This window comes from Myzus persicae, unplaced genomic scaffold (assembly GCF_001856785.1).
Source record: "Myzus persicae strain clone G006 unplaced genomic scaffold, MPER_G0061.0, whole genome shotgun sequence".
NCBI lineage: Eukaryota > Metazoa > Arthropoda > Insecta > Hemiptera > Aphididae > Myzus > Myzus persicae.
The window spans coordinates 487,006-507,055 of NW_019104289.1; the positions used below are offsets into that span (position 1 = coordinate 487,006).

The window sequence follows — 20,050 nt, forward strand, 5'->3', positions numbered from 1 at the left end:
ATACAATATGATTCTCTCTCTCTCTCTCTCTCTCTCTCTCTCTCTCTATGTATGTTTATTGTATATTTTATATTTTCGGGTACGTTGTCGTTGTAAAAACAAATTCATCAAGGCCACTATGTGTTTTTTAAACAGTATTTATTTTTGATCATTGAAAAAACGGCGTTCAAAAATATCATTATTATTATTATAATACGCGCCGCGGCTGTATATATATACCTATACTATAATAATGCGCTGCAACAGTGTTATAATAGTAATATTAAGATCTCTACCACCGCCGCACGTATATATAAATATAATATATAGGTGTACAATATATATAATATGAAAACATATCATTATAGTAATAATAATTTAAAAAAAGTACAAAAAAAAATTATTTCGATAAATTTAAAAAATTCAAAATAAATAAACAAAACGGAGGATGCGGCTCCCGGTCGTCCTAATAATATAATATACACTTCCGAGCCGTAATAATACTACTATATTAAAATAGTTTCCTACTACCGCCGTCCAACTCTAAATAAGAAACGAAATGAAAATGAAAAAAATAATATAATAAATAAATAAATGAATACAAATGCACAATACACAATAATATATTATGATATAATATATTGCTATAGGTTTCACAAAATTATTGCTCTACGCTCTACACGAGGCTCCCGGAAGGCGTTATCGTTCACGCTCCCGTTTCTCCCTCTACAATTTTATTGCTTTTCGAATACGTACTTAAATGTATGAGTTTCCTTAAAAGTATATCATCGTTAAACATCTTAACATTACACGAGAGTCCAAGGGTATTGGACGAAAAATATAAAGTTTACAAAGGTTTACATATATATATATATATGTATATACACCGAGACATTATAGAAAGAGAAGAAAACAAAAACGAAATAAATTATATCATAGTGTTTATTAACGTGTAGAGAAAACGTACGTCTAATATAAATATTTGTAATATATAATAATATTTGAAATTCCAAAAGAAATATAATATTTTAATAGGTAATAATTATTTTTAATGTTATTTTTTATTTTTTTTTTGTTCTTACATTTTTCTTTTTGTTCCTAATTGTATTACATTATTGAGCAGACGAGTTGGTTACGTTATTGCTTTTTCACTATATTAAAATTTTCTTAATTCTATATTATGTAACATAATTAATATTTTAGTCTAGAAAAAACAATTTTTGGTGTCTCAGTTTTTGTACTCTAATCTCTTCCATCTAATCTCAAATATTGGGCTTCGAACAAAAACACGGGTAAATGCATTATTTACTAGGAGTTTTCCCAACATCGACTATATCATATTGTTATTATGACCACATGATTACCACATATTATTTTAGTCTTGTATTAATAATTTATTAAACTATACGAAAAACCACTTAGTGCCTATTAAGTTTTATTTACAAGATACATTATTTATAATTAATATAGTATAACATAATTAATTACGTTAATTTTTTTTAACATTCAATATTTTTTTAAATTTTTTTTTTGAGATCGCATTCTCTTATATATTTTATTATAGTTCATACCACTCCCGTGGTAACTCTACTTAATCTAAATGACTAGACCACACACTCTGACATATACTCGTGTATACATCCAATTAAAATTAAAAAGAATTAAAATTATAATACAATGTAACATATATATATAAAAAGAACAAAACCGCACACTTCAACGTGTTTAAATAATACACATTGCTTACAAATAATAATATGTATATACGCATTAATCAACCGCTGGCAAATATTACTATATACTGTACACAGGGTTGGGCAAGGTTAGGAACCAACCGCACATTTGTATTTAACTTCAAGACTATTTAGAGGCTATAATAATAATGTGAGATTTCATGCAAATATAATGTCCGCTTGATGAAAAAAAAAATATGATATGATTAAAAATAAAATAGTAATAATAATAATAATAATAATAATAATAATAATAATAGTAATAATATATTCAAATAAAATTGACTTTGTAACGCCGAAACAAAACAAAACACGCTATTGCACGCCCCTTTTCGCGAATGAAAAAAGAAAAGAAAAGAAAAACTTAAACCGATAGAATATTAAATTTATGAATTGAAATGTTGTTACTATAAATAAAAAAAAATATACATAGGTATATATAATATAAACATATAAATATTATTTGCGGGAAAAGAAATTGACTAGAAACTCGTGACTAGTGTCTGTATGTGAAAATAATATAATAATACTAAGATAATGTATACCCACCCCTAACCGTTTAATAATAAAATGAACTAGATTTTAAAGATTTCCGAAAAAATTGACTATGACGTACGACCAGAATAGATAATAATATAATGTTATGAAAATAATAAAAATAATATGGTAAAAAAAAAAAATTACAATAATGACCAGGATTTCCGACACGCATGCGCGCCGGTTCAGGCAGTGTGCAGTACCGTTGGACGCAACAAGTTGAGATTGGTGATTTCGGCGGCAGTCGTGTGATGGTGATGGTGTTGCTGCTGTTGGTGATGATGCAAGTGTGCAGGCGGGTGATGTGGTTGGTGCGATGGTGACTGTGCTGCAGTGGCGGCGGCGGCCGACGACGATGACGACGACGACGACGACGAAGACGACGAAGACGACGACGACGACGACGACGCCGACGACGATGACACTGACGACGACGTCAGTGATGAGGGAGACGAGGGCGCGGCGGTGGCGACGGGCAGACAGGCTGACTCCAGGTGCTTGTTCAGGTATGACTTTAGAGCGAACGACTTGAAGCACCGCGGGCAAGCAAAGTTTTTGTCACCGGAGTGGGTCTGCATGTGCGCGCGCAGGTTCGAGCGGTCGGCAAAAGCTTTGCCGCAATGCGCGCACCCGTACGGCTTCTCGCCCGTGTGCGACCGGAGATGGCCCTGCAGCAGCCACGGCCGGCTGAACATCTTTCCGCACACGTCGCACGCATGCGTCAGTTTGTGCGTCAGCTGGTGCATCGCGAGCGCGGGCATGCTGACGTACGGTTTTCCGCACACGTTGCACCGCTTGGCCGACTGCGAGTCCAGGCTGCGGTGGGTCTGCTTGTGCCGGGACAGGTTCGACGACGTGGCGTACCGTTTGCCGCACTCGGAGCACGTGTACTTGGACGGTCGGCCGGGCGACGTGGCGCTAAAGTCGGCGCCGACGGCGGCCGCCACGCCGCCGGATGACTTGTCGCCGACGACGCACTCGTCGCCGGACGCCGACGAGGCCGCCGAGGCCGACGAAGATGACGCGGCGGCGGCGGCGGCTGCAGCGGCCGCCGAAGACTTGCGTTTCGACCGGCCGTCACTGACGAAAAACGCCTCGTACGTGTACGCGACCGTTTTGCTGGTGGCCGCGGAGGTCGGAACCGGCAACGCGATGGCCGGCGGCGGCGGGCGCAGTTGCTGCAGTTGTTCGGCCGGCTGCTGTTTGACGGCCACCGGTATGACGTGCACTACTTGCTGCTGCTGCTGTTGTTGTTGTTGTTGTGGCGGTGTTAGTTGTTGGAGAGGAGCAGTTGGCGGCGGCAGTGGTTGCAGAAGTTGTTGAGTGGCTGGCGGCGGTGGCGGTGGTTGCAGTTGTTGAGGCGGCGGCGGCGGTGGCGGCGGCCGGCAAACGACCACTGGCGTCGATGCGCTCAGGTCGAGTATGGCTTGAGCGGCGCTTATGTCCTCTTCGGGCCGCGGCCACTTTATTGGCTTGTGATCGTCCAGCGAATAGGGCCGGTAAATGTCCTTCTTCTTGGGCGGCAACGACAGGGCCACTCCCGTACTGGTGTAAGTACGCGGCCGCTGGTACTGGAGTACGGTGAGCACCGGCGTGGCGGTGGCCGGCGTCGGCAGCGGCGGTGGCTGTTGCTGATGATGGTGTTCGCGCGCGGACGGCATGGCGGCGACCACCGACTGCGGCGCCTGCGCGTCGGCGGCCGTTGGGTACTCGCTTTTAACGGTTCCCGCATACTCTGCAAGCAGAAAGAGACAAACGTTTTTTAATATTATTATTATTATTATACGGTCGAAAGAGAGTGACATTAGTATCGTTAAGTAACCACTAACCGCGGATACCTAGGTACATGTCGCGTAGAACATAATATTATTTTATTCCAAGTTTTATTCGGAGCACTTGCGAGGTCGACCGTTTGTGCGCGTTATTAAGTTGGTATTATGTTATTATGAGGCGATTTCACACTGTAGCATTGTCACGATGATAAATTGAGCCGTGCTATCAGAAAGTTCAGAAATGTATGTTAATTTTTTTTGAGACCAAGTGTTGTAATTATATTTTATTATTTTGTATTGATGCAGACTACAATTAATGGTGAAGGTAAGTAGTAATTGATTTGTAAAATATTATAGAATAGGATTGGATTTCATGTTATCGCGGTGGATTATGCCTGTTCAGAATCTTCTTGTTATTCTCAATAAATTTGATAATATTATTAAGATAAACGATTTCACTAGGTATATTATTATAGTAATTAATACGTGACCACATTGTTAATACTAACCACCTATATAGTTACACGGCGGAGTAGTTGAATATTGTATAAACTATATTTGGTATACAGCGTGGTAACCACGGGTTAACCGCACGGATTATACCGCAGAATATATACGGCGACGGTGTACTTGAACATTCACTTTCTCACGTCTTTTTACTCGATCGCATGTAGGAGTTTAAAACCTCTCGCGAGGTAAGCTACCATACCGATATGTTATAATATTTTTGTGGTTTATAATATCACGATAACCATACCCGTCAAATGGTATTATAAAGTTTTTGCCGTTTTTGGTGGTGTCGGGGGGAGGGAGCCATCAAAATAGAATTCCTAAGGGGCTTGAAAAGCACGCCAACCGCGCCGTGTTTTATCGTCCGGTCCGTGTGGAAATAAAAACAAATTTCGAACAGACGCTCGAAAATAAAACAACATCCGATATATGCGAACAAATCTATATAAACGTTCGACGTAAATTCGTATAATTAGACTTAAAAGGAATCTTCCGCCGTCCGTGTTCATTACGCCGAGAGTAAACCCATTGTGAACTCCTTCGCGAGAATACAAACGAATAATAAAGAACGCGACGCGGAACAAATAATAATAAGCGTGGGCGGAAAAAAAGGCGAGACAAAAGAGCGAAGCATAAAAATGTTTAGTATAATAGTTGTTTTAAGTCGTGAATAATGAACGTCTTCGAGAGATTTCTTTTGGTGAAATGGTCTCGGGATTAAAAAACACGTTTTTGTTCACGACAATTACGTGTATACCAGCTATGTTATAATAATATAATATTATTATAATAGTATATTATGTTAAAATTTAACGTCGTTAAAATGTTAAAAAATTATTTTTATTTATTAATTGATGTCTGATTAATTACTTTCGTGCTGAAATATTCGTGTAACGAGCGTTGAATATTAAACAACCCCTTCAGAAATAGTTTTCAAACGCGTAACGACTAAATATGGTTTTTAAAATATAAAAAAAATAAGTCCCGGCAAATAACCCACTTTAAACACTTCGCTGTACAATAAATTTTAATCCGTTTTGTTTCACGAAAGTGGATGAATAACGTGAATAGGATTTTATATCAACATTAAATACCTTATATATATATTGTATTTAATTTATGTTATATCGCCGTATATCATTTATATAGCACCTAGTTAGTTGTATAAAATAATAATAATAATAAAAACTATAAGCACTCATAAGCAGCGCATCATATTTTGTTCAACATAATTTTCAATGTTTTTCAAAATTAACGTGTGCCTATACTTAAAATGAAACATTTCAAATTCTTTTTAAGTGTTATTTTTCTCGTTTTGGCTGTATTATAACACAATTACAGTAGTTCCTGAGTATTATGGGTAGTTGTGCGGACACAGATTAAATTATGTTTCGGTCAACTACCAAGGGTAGGTATTCACAGTTGTTAATAACTCTCATTATATTATAACTCGCATATTATAATAGGTAACGACTTCTCTGCTTGCACAACTCCCGCGCAATTATAAGGGTGGTTTTTACGCTTAACACACGTGCGAATTCGACTCTGTTGTGTCGAGCACCACCATAGATGGTATTATAATATATTGTAACATTCGAGTACGATACGGCTGCTGCAGTCGATATAAAATATATGCGGTCGGGGAGGGTTCGGCGAATATAATATTTACAGGACTCGATAGTTTTCGTGCGTATGGGGTAGACCATATATAATAAATAATATATAGGTACGAGTATATAATATAATAATATTACATATTATATACACCTATATAGTAGTTGAAGGGGTCGCGGTCACGGCAAATTAGCCTAATGGATGTCGTCTTGAGCTTTTTTTATTTTTTTTTTGTGCTGAAGTATTTCGGATTGACGTGCATTATAGAGCGCACGCTTTTGAAATTATGGTGAAAAAAATGTACCCACACGGCCACACGTATAGCGAGAGAGTGAGTATGGGTTTTAGGGGGAGGGGGGGGGGTTGTGGTGGGGGCGTGGGTTAGAGAAAGAAAAAGAAAAAGAAAAAGAAGACCAATGCACAAGTCATATCGATTGTTCGGCAAACAATAAAAACTTTCCACGAACCCCTATACGAGTACAGGTACACACATGCACGCGTTTCCCCTAACCCGTCGCAAACAAGTCGTTCGCAATTTCTATACCGAGGCACATATTGGTTATTAATGTCGTTTTTCGAATAACTTGTGGCGTGGGCTGAGTATAGTCTCAAGTGGATACATATAAATAATAACATATCTGTGTGTGATAGAGGGCGACGAACAAAATCGTTTTGTTAATGATTTTGGTTTTATTGTGTATAAGACAGTGTGCTTACCATTATTATAGTTGTGAACTATATAATATTATTATAATGCGTTTGCTATTAATATTGACATATTGGATCATTGCGGACTGCAGTACCCACTTATTATAACAGTGGCAGCATATATTTCAGTAGGTATTTGTATAATATTATCGAACGAATTCGAACTAATAATAGATGCACCCATCAAGAGAAACACGTACACCATATAATATTTTTAATGCATTTCCCTTTTAATGCTACATGACCTAAGCGCCAAGGAAATAAAAAAATTAAAATGCATATTTACTTGCTCCATAATAAGTATTTTATGTATTTAAAATTGTCAATTACCTATCTATAAAAATATTTTTCATACAAATCTATGTCTGTTCATGAACTAAATACATAAAACTCCTTTATTCGTAATTATTTTTTTGTGAATTTTATTGTCATACTTCGGTACCTATAGCTTACGCAAATGGTTGCTAAAAAAGTTATCCAACGATATCGTAACCTATTATAATATCATAATATTAAATAAATTAACTAACTCATAATATTATAAACACAAAAACTAAAAAAGCTCTATCGTAATCAGATAATGAATTTGTCGATTAAGGTTGTATGTTTGGCGTTTTTGTTTGATATATGTATATGTAGTTCTAAATTTAATATCTGGAATGAAGCACAGAGGTATCTGGGATTTTGGTACTTTCCTAAGATGGGATTTATTTTTTCCTTATCTCGTTTTGGCGCTTATGTCTTCCACCATCTTTAATGATATTGGATAAAAAAATATTTCTTTGAAAAACAAAATACAATATAATATATAGGCCGAACCAGAAACAGTTGTTTCCTTTCATTATTCTTTGTCGCGGTTTTTAAAATAAATTCATTATGTTTTGTTAATCCGGAAAAATTCAAATTAAATCAAATACTTTGTCGCATTGACATTTTTTTCAAAAATTTAATTTAATACAGTTTTTAATTTAATTTATAAGTAAAGACGTTTGATAATGATTACTACTTGCCAAAAATATTACAATAACGCTGTTTGCTATAATAATTAAACGAAAAACAATAAAGCGAACGACGATTTATTTGGTATAAATTAAATTATGAATTGTAAGAATGGTAGTAAAATCTCGATCGAAATATTCATAAATACACGATAAATAAATGAATGATATATTATCATTTATGACGCAGAGTTTAAAAAAACATACTATTGAGTATTGATACGACGTAGATATATGTAGACGTTTATTGCGTTCGAAAGGATGTGGATTGAAAACCACCTATTTTGTGTGTACATTTTATTGTAACTACTAACTACTCTGCGGTGTAGGTATCTGTAGTCTGTCGGCCTATGAAGATTTGCATACTTTCTACAAAATTTAGGTAAATAATACAAATAATATAGTTACACGGGAAATCCTTTCATTTATGCACTGTACATATACATATTATACCACTCACCTGCCCCGGTAACTCAATATTCCGACTGCACGGGCCCTTTTGCAAAACGAGAATGATATTATTATCAACCTTGCCACGCCACGCAGTATCGTTAATCCGATTGGTAAACGTGGTGGTGTAAAACCCCGTCGGAAAAGCAATTTGCATGTAATGAATTATTTATGCAGTCGGTTTTTATTAATAACCGACACGATTATTGTACCTATTGGTGTCGGCTAGTGTGTGTGTGTGCACACTATATTATAGTATACTTTCGGGTGTTACCAATAATAATGGACTTTTTCCCGATATAATGCTTTTTGTGCGTTCCGCGAGATCGATACATTTTCAACGAGCTGAGGCTGTTAATGAAACGAGAAAATGAAGTGCTACTTGATTAATTTTAATTGATTGTTTACAGACTTGGATGTTTTTCCCCGTACACCTCCGTTCACATTATAATCTCATTTTTTTTTCTTCGCATAACCGTTCACAAGTAATAATTATTGTTTCGTGATTAAATAAATTATAATACCATTCGTGTACAGAAAAATTAAATGTTATTACTATCGCTATTATTATTATTATTGTTTGTAATCGTTTTTACCGTTCCAATTAATATAATATATTAATTCATCAAACGCGAACGAAGACGCTCGCTGAACGATTTGTAATTACTCGCAGTGACATATCAGAGGGTATAATGTAGAATAGTCGAGAAAGACAGCGTAAGCGGTTCGTCAGAAACTTGTATCGTATTAAGCATCGAAAACCTCGAAAGCCGACGATGTGAATACAATATTGAATAAAATAATAATAATCTAATAATACACATAAATAAATTGTCTCATACCTTCTTCAAGTATTTTGACAAGAAACATGATACGGCAGAACTTGTGGCGGTGTTGAAACTTGATGAATACTGAGATCGACAACGGGCGGATGAAAATGATTGTACGCTGGTCTTTGGTCAAACGAGAAAAATGACGTCGGCGATTTTGAGATCATTCGATTGCGATGAAAAGGGACCAGAGAATAATAATTATTTCGTTATCAATTATAAAAAATTTCGGGGACTGTGTATATAAAACAGCGGCGGCAGCAGCAGTCATCGATGGATGTACCGACGCCGCCGCCGCCGTCACGACGACTGCAGGGTGCCGGTGTGGCGCGTGCGGGGATCGATGTCTACAGGATAAAAACATATGGCCAACAGGTGGAAGATCAACACGTGTGATACCTGTCACGTCGTTTCATTTGAATTCTAACTCGTACATGCAAATATTACCTGTGTGTGTGTGTATATGTGTGTGTGTGTGTGATGAGTACATCGTTATAATATAATAATAATTATTATTATTGTTGCCGCAGAGGTGTGGACGGAGATCCAGCCGAAAATTAAAAATCATTATTTAAGAGTGCTTGAATCTAGAATAAATCTAACCGAAAATCGATTTACTTGTAAGATTGACGGTACGGTCGTGGAGACAGCATACAAACTATACAAAGCACTCGGAAATGGGTATACTTTTTTCGTATTCGAAACGTTGCCCTACACGCACAAACCGTAAACTAGATGAATAATCCAACTCTACGTCTTATAAAAGATACTGCTGCTGGTCTGTCACTCGTCAACAGTGGCGAAATTAATCTTAAATAACCTCAGCGAGTAACCTAAAATCTATACCTATTTATCTGGTAAATATTTTTACTTACTATAATACTTACAAGTACTTACTACAATTTTGGTTAGGTTAGGAGACAATTGGACCTGTAGCTAATATTAAACTTTTGGACCCTTATGGTATTGTACAAAAATCAGACAGCACTACTGATCCTACCGTTATAACTGTAATTTCGTTATATTATCTCTTTTATAGTTTTATATGTTGTTTAAATGTTATTTTCAGTATCGCTCAAAAGCTTCTGAAAAGTGCTGAATTTTCTTTTCTTTCTCTGTTGTATAACAGAGTGTATGTTTAGCGAAAACATGAATGCCGAAATATTTAATATCAATAGTTATAACTTATAAGTTAAAAAATCTTTGTCCTTCAGGCACGAATACACGAAACATTTATTGAAACTCGATAATAATAATAATTTTAACAATATGAGTCTATACATTATTTTCCAACACTTTGTTTGTCAATAACTCAAATCATAGAAAAAATAAGCCTAGTTCCTCTCACCCACCCACTCCCTGACAATTTCCGCGTAGGGCCAACGGTCGTCTCGCAGACACACGAAATGTCAGTGAGTCCACAAATCGAATTTTAATTAAATACGCTGTTGGTGAGGACAAGCGAGTGTGTGTTTGTGTTCAACGCGTATTTATAATAACATTATGCCTATAAGCAGAGAACAATGACGAGAGTTTTTTTTCAAGACTATAATATTATTATATTATATTATATTTGATCTTTAACTCGGAGGGAACTGAAATCGGTTTCAAGTGTTGCCCGAGCGACTGTAATATGCAGGCGGTGGCATACAGGCGTGGAAATAAAAGAAATTTAAAACTTTTCACAATATAATATATACAGTATCACCTCTAAGACTTTCAATTATGGCCGTTCGGGGAGTTTAGAGATAGAGAATGGGAAAAGAAAAATCGTTGTTTTTGCTTGGAGAATCGCGGGACCTATTTAAGGTATAAAATGGGTTAGGCGAGGGGAGCAAAAAAAAAAAAAAAAATACGGGATAGGACGAGAGAAAAAAAAACTTTATATATAAATTCCCGGAGGATAGAGTGGTGGCGGCGGGAGCAAATCTTGTTTTTCTAGATTGCCCGAGAGAAAAACCACCCCCTCTTGTGTTCCGCGTGTCCATGTCTCGTTTTTAAATTGCTCTAAACGCAGACAACAATTTTTCCCATTTCTTATTTTTATTTTAGGCTCTTCTCCCTCTCGCGCCCACGCCGCCTCGCCCTACCAAGAAAAACGTTTTATAATACACGACGATGCAACCGTTCCTTTCCAAATGGCACCATAAAGCGTAAGGCCCCCGTGACCTTTGGCAAACGTAAAAATGTCATAGCCAAATAATCCCGTACAAATGGCCCGTGACTCTTTTCCTGGAGGAGCGACCGTGTTTACACGTCGTATTACCGGCGTATATACGTAGGTACGCGTAAGTAGGTATACACTGCGTGTGCGGGGAAAACATATAAAATAGATGACATAATATAAAGCAGATATTATTGTCGTTCGCAGCGTTTTTTTGTGTATAATACGTGCTGCCGTAATAACCTCCCGAGATATACATCACTCTACAGAAATATACAAGAACCGCGGTCGATCAATATACCGTGATCCTAATCGTTCGTTTGTATTCTCCCGGCTATAGTAAGTGCGTAAATAAATAAAATCTATTATGTTATATATATATATATTTATGCTTATACACAGTAAACACTAAACATAATAACATAAAAATATTTATTTACTTTCACAATTGAATAAACGACCGCGATGAAAAATCCCTAAAGAGTTGGCAATGGTGTTGCGGTGTTGGTGGTGGTGATGGCAAGGTTGGTGGTAGCGGTAGACGTGGAGGTGGTGTTACGCGGTGTCAATCAGTCGATTTATAAAAGGTTAAACGAACTGTGAATTGCGATGAAAAAAGGCGAGTTGTAAAATTACGGTCGAATAAGACGCCACTGCAGATGTGAAAATAGATTCACCGTCTATTATGTGCAGGAGTAGAACGTGTTCAATATGATAAAACTTTTATTATTATTTATTTTTTGCTAAGTCTTGTACCTACAACGTTTTAGTACTAGTACAGTGCTCTGATGTGTGTATACAATATACTCTCTGTTGAACACGCTGCACACGTGTACTTTGATGCAACAGTAAAAGTATGCGCGTCAGTAAAATTAATTTAATTCGTATAATATTTTGAGCAAACCTATGCGTCGGCGGTGAAGGGTAGATCGTTAAACGGGTAAACATACAAAACGTTTAACCTCTACGGAACGATTGCGTATCTACTGGTATTGCAATAATAATAATAATAATAATAATAATTATGTGTTTGAATAATATTAGGATTTGATCGATACGGATGGAACCCGGTGAGCGTTAAGACGGTCGTTTTCTCGGGATTCGCTGAACATGCATATTATTATTATGAATATATGTGCACAGAAAAAACTACGAATAAACACGACCGATAAACGTCGGTTGCGTCGAGTGTTTGTTTGCGAAGCGCAAAGCTCTGGGATGAAAAATATAAGCGCCGCCGCGGGTGACAGAAATAGTTTATATATATTATTATTTATACACATCATATTACTATTTTATTATTATGGTTACCGTTCGATGTGCAGCTTATATATTTTTTACGTTCGAGTAGGATTCGATATGACGTATACCTATAAGTATGTACATGGGACCAATAGCTATAATAGCTATAATATTTTTGACTTTTGGAAAGCCTGCACTATAGAAATTTAGGAACTTTCGAGGTGGGCATAAACATTTAATGTACATGTCCATAAATTATAAAAGGAAAAATCAAAAAATCAAATTAAAATTATAAAAAACCTCATTTAATTCATCCATCAAAAATATAATTTGAATAATATACCTAATATTTCAGTGCCAGATATAGGTCGTACATTTGATGGATTAAATGCCATTTAATGATCCTTGCGGGTATTCATGGGATCACGATCGTCCATTCGGGTGGCGGGGGGCTCTGCTCCCTCCCCATAAATGAAATGCGACCTTAAGATTCGATGTACGTTTATCGTGAACGTGTGAACTTTTAAATATTAATGACATTCAACATATCAAATATAAGTTTAGAATGATATGAAGAAATTTGAAGTTCTATTATTTGCCCAAACCGATTGATTTACCGTTTTAATTTTTTTCTGTGTACTTGCTTAGCATGATATTTACTTTAATAATTGATGTTGAACTAACATCTTAGAAACCTTTATTTAGCTTACACTTTGAGACATTTTTTATTTTGATTCTCTCGCACTAAACTGTATCTACGGACGACGGAAAAGGCGAAGGGATTGACTATTGTGACTGGGGTTGCTGTATATTAACTATATATACCGTATATATAGTTGGCATCGTCAACGGGACTTTGGGACTATCGACGAGTGCACGGGAAGGTGGTGGCCTATTATTTCATACGCGCTTCGTGTTTTTTTTGCACATGGCGACTGCAAGCGCTTATGTCCCCTCCGAACAACTGCAGCAGCAGTCTGCTCGTCTACTACGACGTCCGACTAGGTTTTTGCCCTCTCGCAGACGGCTATTATAGTATGTACCTATAATAATAACATAGCGGTGCTGCACCGGCCGGCGAGGAGAGCACCTCCCCCCTCCCCTTTCACGTTCGCGGGCCGACGACCGGTGGCAGAACGGCTCCCGTTACACCGGCACCACCGCACGCATAATATATAATATTATATAATACGCGAACCAGTTGTCCAGCTGCAATTGTTTAATTATACCTATATATATGTGTGTATTATATTAATAATAACTCATAGACGTCGGGGCGCGCGCTCGCATATTGTTCCGGTGGTCGCGTGCCAGGTGCTACCGGCCGGAGCCCTATATATGCACACACACACACACACACACACTGTGTATAACACTGTTTTAGTATATATATATACATAGGTTCCTGCCTCTTCACCCTGGCACATCCCTTTGCCTATACACACTCGCTAGTTTGTATGTTTTTTTTCTACTCTCCTTACATACTCTTCACCGGATTTACGACCCCTCCGATAAAGTTCGCGGCCCCTATATGATGTACTATATATATATATATATACACATGTGACGTATTAATGCAGCCGCAGTAGGTACACCTAACCAGATATATGGCACGCGTGTGCATATATATATACCGATCTACAGCAGTGGCAGCAGCTATATGTGCCGAGATCGACCAGCTGTTGATCGCGCGCGCGACGAGAGCAGAGTGCAACAAGCGCGTAAAAGCGTTTCGACCCCCTGCAACCGCGTTCCCCTCGTGCGGGTAAAAACGCGAACCGTGACACGCGGACGGTGATGACGAAAAAAAAACCAGTTCGAACAATACCCCCCCCCTCCCTCTCCGACACCCCAACACGAATATTTTATTATATTGTATTGTTTTCGCGCGGAGTGCAACCCTCGCCGGTGGCCTATTTCCAATATACCATAATATAACGTTATTATTATATTGTAGGTAGGTATACATGCGAGATGTCGTCGTGCATTGTCACGTCGATGCAGGCGGCGACGATGACGAGGGGCTCTCAAATCGATTGTACCGTATGATAATTGTGCCTACTCGATGAAAAAAAATTTTTAAAAAAGCAATCGCGAGTTATTAGGTCTACGTAGTATGTATACTGTATAGGTACCGCTGTTGCATCATGGGCTGCAGACTATTGTAATATTATTATTATTATTATTGTATAAAACTGTTGAATACGCGATTCGGTGGAGTAAATGCGAGAAAAATATCAAAAATATAATTTTGTCTGGCTTAGAATATATAGAGGAGACTGCACTGGAGAGTAGTCGTGATGGGTTCCCTATATAATATACTCCATATAGGTATAATGTTATTTCGATATTAGTGGTATTGTGCGCTTAGAGGTAGGTACACATGGATATATTGGGTAATGGGTATAACATGATATAACGTAACGTCATGATTCGAGTTCGGAATTCGCATAATATAATATAATGGCCCACATCACCCACACCACCCACCGACCTTCACCGGTGCTAGTAAACTACGACTGACCGAGTGTGTGTGCACGTACGCCACCGCCGAGGCTATATTATAATAATATTATACAGCGTGCCACGGCGGTACAGTCGCGTCAATGTTATCTCTTCTGCTCGGGGAAATATTCTGCCGACGGTTCTTCCGCTCCGATTGTTCGCGACCACGGCGGCCGTGTGTGTACGCAAAGAAATAATCCATTAGCTAATGCGATCGGAGAGCGCCGCTGTTTGCCCACCCCGTCGCCGCCGAAACGGGTTACCGGCGATTTAATTTTTTTGATTTCTCTCTCTCTCTTTCCCTCTCTCTCTCTCTCTCTCACTTCCGATAATTATTTGAAACAAACGGTTAAAAAACACGAGAGTGAGAAGTAAATAATTCGCTTTGTGTCCGCGAAAACGACCATATACGTATTATACCATGTGGGATAATAATATACCTAATTAATATTGCGACAATAAAATGAAGAGAGACTTCAGCAGCCACACCGACAATACGATAAAATAATGGACGTCTTTCCGTCGCCATCATCGCGTGCTTAATTTCTCTCGACGGAAATACGTTTTATAATATCATGTAATATATTATTATATAGTAGCTGGGTCAACAGCAGCTTTCTGTCGTATCCATGGAAGTAGCCAGTGACCATATATTATATAACCATAACAATAATCGTATCACTGGTATATGTTGCAATACTGATAATAGCAATACATGCTGGCTGAGAATAGTATGTATATACGTATTTCTTTATCGATTCGTTTGCAATAATATGTAAATGAAAATTATCAACCGAAATCTGTGCTGCGAGGTGTATAATATTGTAATTTATATTATAAATGTGCGGTTGCAAACTGCAGTTGGCAAATTGAAACAGAAATATCGTCTAATATTAACGCAGTAGGTACCTACGTATATAAATGAGAGAGAAGGAGATTATAGAGTATGACACTCGATGAGGGATTAATATTTGTAACACTAATATAACTGTGCATCAAATGTTTGCGATCGTTATTAAAATATCAACTGTATTCCATTTTAATAAACTCTTATTTTGTAATTTTGAATACTGCAGAGTTAGTCCTTAATATGCACTTTAAGGAAGTTATTATGAATTTATTTAAAACATATTGTCAAATGCACTGGAACACTTTTGTACTATTCCATATGGCCACGGGAATAATGAGATAAATAAATGTTTTTCTCTCGACTTAACTACGAATATTATTAAATTTAGTGTCGGAGGTAACAGTTTGTGTTTTTTTTCAATTTTCGTACAGAAAGTCATTGAATAAAACTATCAAAAGTGTGCGCGATTGCTAAAACGATATTAAGTATGTATTCGTGAAGAAGTATCGTCGATGTGTATGAGCGTGATAATAATTAACACATTTGTAATGAAAAGTACCTATAACGAATAAAAACGCAATTTCTATACAAATGAAACATTTTGGAATGAACCGCTATAATAGGTACCTAACCGATACATTGACTACAACGGAATAATAATACGATCGTAATATTATCGGACAGTAATGGCGGTTTTGTCGATTTAGTCGCATAAACTTCATGTAGCCGTCGGTTACATGATAATAATAATAATAATAACTGTTATTAGGAAACAGTGTCGTAACTTTTAAACGATATTTTTCGACATAAATATTACAAATTTAGTACTGCGGAAGAGGGTGAACGATGGACGAAACTTAATGGGTTAAAAGTCCACTATATATATACCCATACACTCACACACACGCATGGTTAGCGGAATTAAGTTCTTGCTATATTTTGATCCCTTGATAATTTCGAGCAACCACTGGTCGTTTAGGTTTATTTTCCGTTCGGCAGATAATCCACGAAAAAAGTGCCATTATATTATAAACGGGACGAAAAAAATATCCAATGACCGCATATTATTGTAATTTTGAGTTTTCGATTTTATTGGGAGAGGGGTAGAACGTAATATATTATATTATTATAATATTGTGTATTATGAACTATCAGCGTGGACCCTGCAGGTACCTGTTTATTATTATTTTATACATGCTCGGAAAAAAAAGGTGGGAAATTCGGTGCGTCGTTATTATTACTATTATTATTTTCAAACGTTCAGGAAACGGATTCACGATTTATAGGTGCAAAAACCGTTTTACGATCGGCACCCTCTTCGTCGTTCGCTCACGGATTGCCTATCTCATATCTCATGTTATCCTCCCCGACAGGCGCGTGGTTCCGGGGAGGGGGGGGCAAGTTCATATCTGTGCGCGTATCTCCAGGGTTTGGGATTCGGTTTATTTTCGTCGTTATATTGTTGCCAAATGGGACCCGCTGTAAACCTAAACGGTTTGTCAATAATATATAATATAAAATATACGTATGATTATGTACCCTATACGTAGGAGGCGAGAAAAAAATATGAAAACACGAGATAATGGCAAAGCTTTAAAAAATTGAAAATCAATTTGTCGTACATATATGGGTAATATGTACTCGTATATATACCCATACTGTAAAGCTTCGACAAATTGTGTATCAAGAGTCTATTTCGATTTAACTGGTTACACTTTATAAGCTTATACATTTTTTATTACGAGAGAAACGTTGCAAAATTACGAGGTAAAAGTGTACCTACGGGGTTTTTAATTCATTAACATAGTAAAATATTTATTTTTTTTAGGTATACGTCGGTCGAAAAAAATCTTATTCGTTTTGTTCGGTTCAGCTGTTTTCCTCATAATTTTATTTATGGATCGGATTAACGAATAGACCTTACCGATATATTTTATGTGTATGGTTGATAGTAAATTCACGTAATAAACCATAATGTTTTATACTGGGTTTAAAAATATATAATGTAAGTAATCAAGCTCAACTTCCGAATCATTTTTTTCGGTTCGATAACAGAAGACGTTCTTGCATTTAATCATAAATGTTATTTCCAAATTAAATTCTTTTACAATCCCCGTAACACGCGTACCTCATTTATCGAAGAAACTCATTTGATGTTACAATTAATGTATCATTGTTTTCAATCCAAACTATTATTAATTATACACTTTTGTATAAAGTCAGATAAAAAAAATACCATATAATTATAGAATGAAAAGTGGCTTGTGCCACACTGAAAGAAAACTGAGTAAAACATTTGTTTACTTTCAGGCCTTATTAACGCTATGCCATTTGTTTCAATTAAAATGTAACGTTTGTTTAAAATCACTTGATATCAATCCGAATGAAAATATCAATTATTTATATTTTTTATTTAAACTATTCATTTTGTATTATACATTTTGATTTATTGGGTATATTATTTATACGTTTATATAAAACTTGATATACCTACTTTATTATGGAAATATTCATTACGAAAATAGTAGTTTAATATTATAAACAAATGTTTTTGAATAGAAAAAATAGGTAAACTTTTTTTTTACTAAAGGGAAAGACGATATTTTTTTACTTTCGTTACCATAACATTATACATCTACATATAATACGTATAACTTATTTTTGAATATTTTCGACTTGATGTCGATGGAAATAATATAAAATTTACGAAAAGGTGCAAACACGACGAATTATTATAATTTTTTTTTTAAAAACGTGTTTTCTTCTCGACTATGAATTAGTGTGCGCGAAAATACATTTATTGCGAGTTAACGTACTATTTCCAAAAGCATGCGGACGACTCGTGTTTGGCGTGTTTCGTTTAACTTATTTTTTTTTTTAATATTCTATTTAAATCAAGACATTGTAGGACAAAACGAATTCATCTAATGGTTGTTTTTGTTTTGACTTCAGTTATATTATTTCGTCATAATATTCTGACCACTTCACGACCTATCTGTTATATAATATTATAATTGACATCTATTTAGCATATTATACGACTTAACGCTGCATTAACGTCGATATATAATAATATTATGAAAGTTGAGAGTATATAACTCGTTAAATACCTGTGAGATAGTGAAAAGCTGTGCCGGTGCAACACGGTGGCGGGCTCGGCGCGGTGGCTCCTGCCGGCGGGCTAGACGGTCCCCACGCGTGATGCTGCTGATGGTGGTGGTGCTGATGGTGGTGCAAGAGCACCGTCACCGGTGGTTCCCACTGTGGACCACTGGATTTCGTCTGCTGCTGCGGCTGAGGCGGCGACGACGGCCGCCTGCTGTCGTAGTCCCACGAACACTCGTTGGCCACGGCAGTCTTCCACTTCTTGGGCATCAGGCACCGGGGCATGGCCAACCGTCATCCGAGATCCTTCCAGTCGGCGGTGTACTCAGTCGCGGAAACGGATACGGTATTTTTGAATTTACAGTCGATATAACGATAGTATATATTATATTATTTGCACCGCGGAACGGGTTTTAAACTCGTACGATTTTTTTTTTTTAAATTTCACGGTGTATTTTCATACGCGGAAAATAATAATGTCTGATCGCACTTTTATGTCTCGATGTGTAAAATACGGACAAATCGCGGTGGTCCGGCGGATCGAAGGAGAAGGATAAGTAAAAAAAAAAAAATTGTAGAATTAGGGGGAAAAAAATTAAAACTTATAAACGTGGACAGGAAGACAGACAGATAGACAGACAGAGATGATGTAGTAGAGACAGGCAGAGACAGAGAGAGAGACAGATAGATTGATAGAGAGAGAGAGAAAAAAAAAGAAAAGAGATAGCGCGAAGAGGAGCACCGAAGCGACTAGACGAAGTGTTTGGTACGCGAGTGCGTTTGGAAATGTTTGGTGGCCGGCACTTATACCGCCGCCGTTGCAGACGCTGCGGTCGCCTCCACGCCCCACCACCCCGTTCGCGCCACGGGGGTGTCGCCCTATCGAAGGGGGTGATTATTATTGGGTGCGCGCGCACCGCGCGCCACCACCGGCGGCGCCTGTTGCGGCCCCGCTGTTGCGCGGTGGCGGTGGTGGTCGCGTCGACGGGTAGTGGCGGCGGCGGCGGCGGTGGCAGTGGCGGTGGCAGTGGCCGCGTCGACGGGCGGGCGTAC

The 20,050-nt window shown here is 37.5% G+C and overlaps 1 protein-coding gene across 1 annotated transcript; it reads right to left on the reverse strand.

The window, feature by feature from the left end:
* Window positions 1–1,491: 1,491 nt before the first annotated feature.
* Window positions 1,492–19,816, reverse strand: LOC111040926 (zinc finger protein 628-like). The gene is made up of 2 exons (XM_022325002.1): window positions 19,003–19,816; window positions 1,492–3,984 (listed from the first exon to the last, which is right to left on the reverse strand). Exons 1-2 carry the CDS (start codon window positions 19,280–19,282, stop codon window positions 2,435–2,437), a joined length of 1,830 nt encoding a protein of 609 aa, XP_022180694.1. The 5' UTR covers window positions 19,283–19,816; the 3' UTR covers window positions 1,492–2,434.
* Window positions 19,817–20,050: the final 234 nt, after the last annotated feature.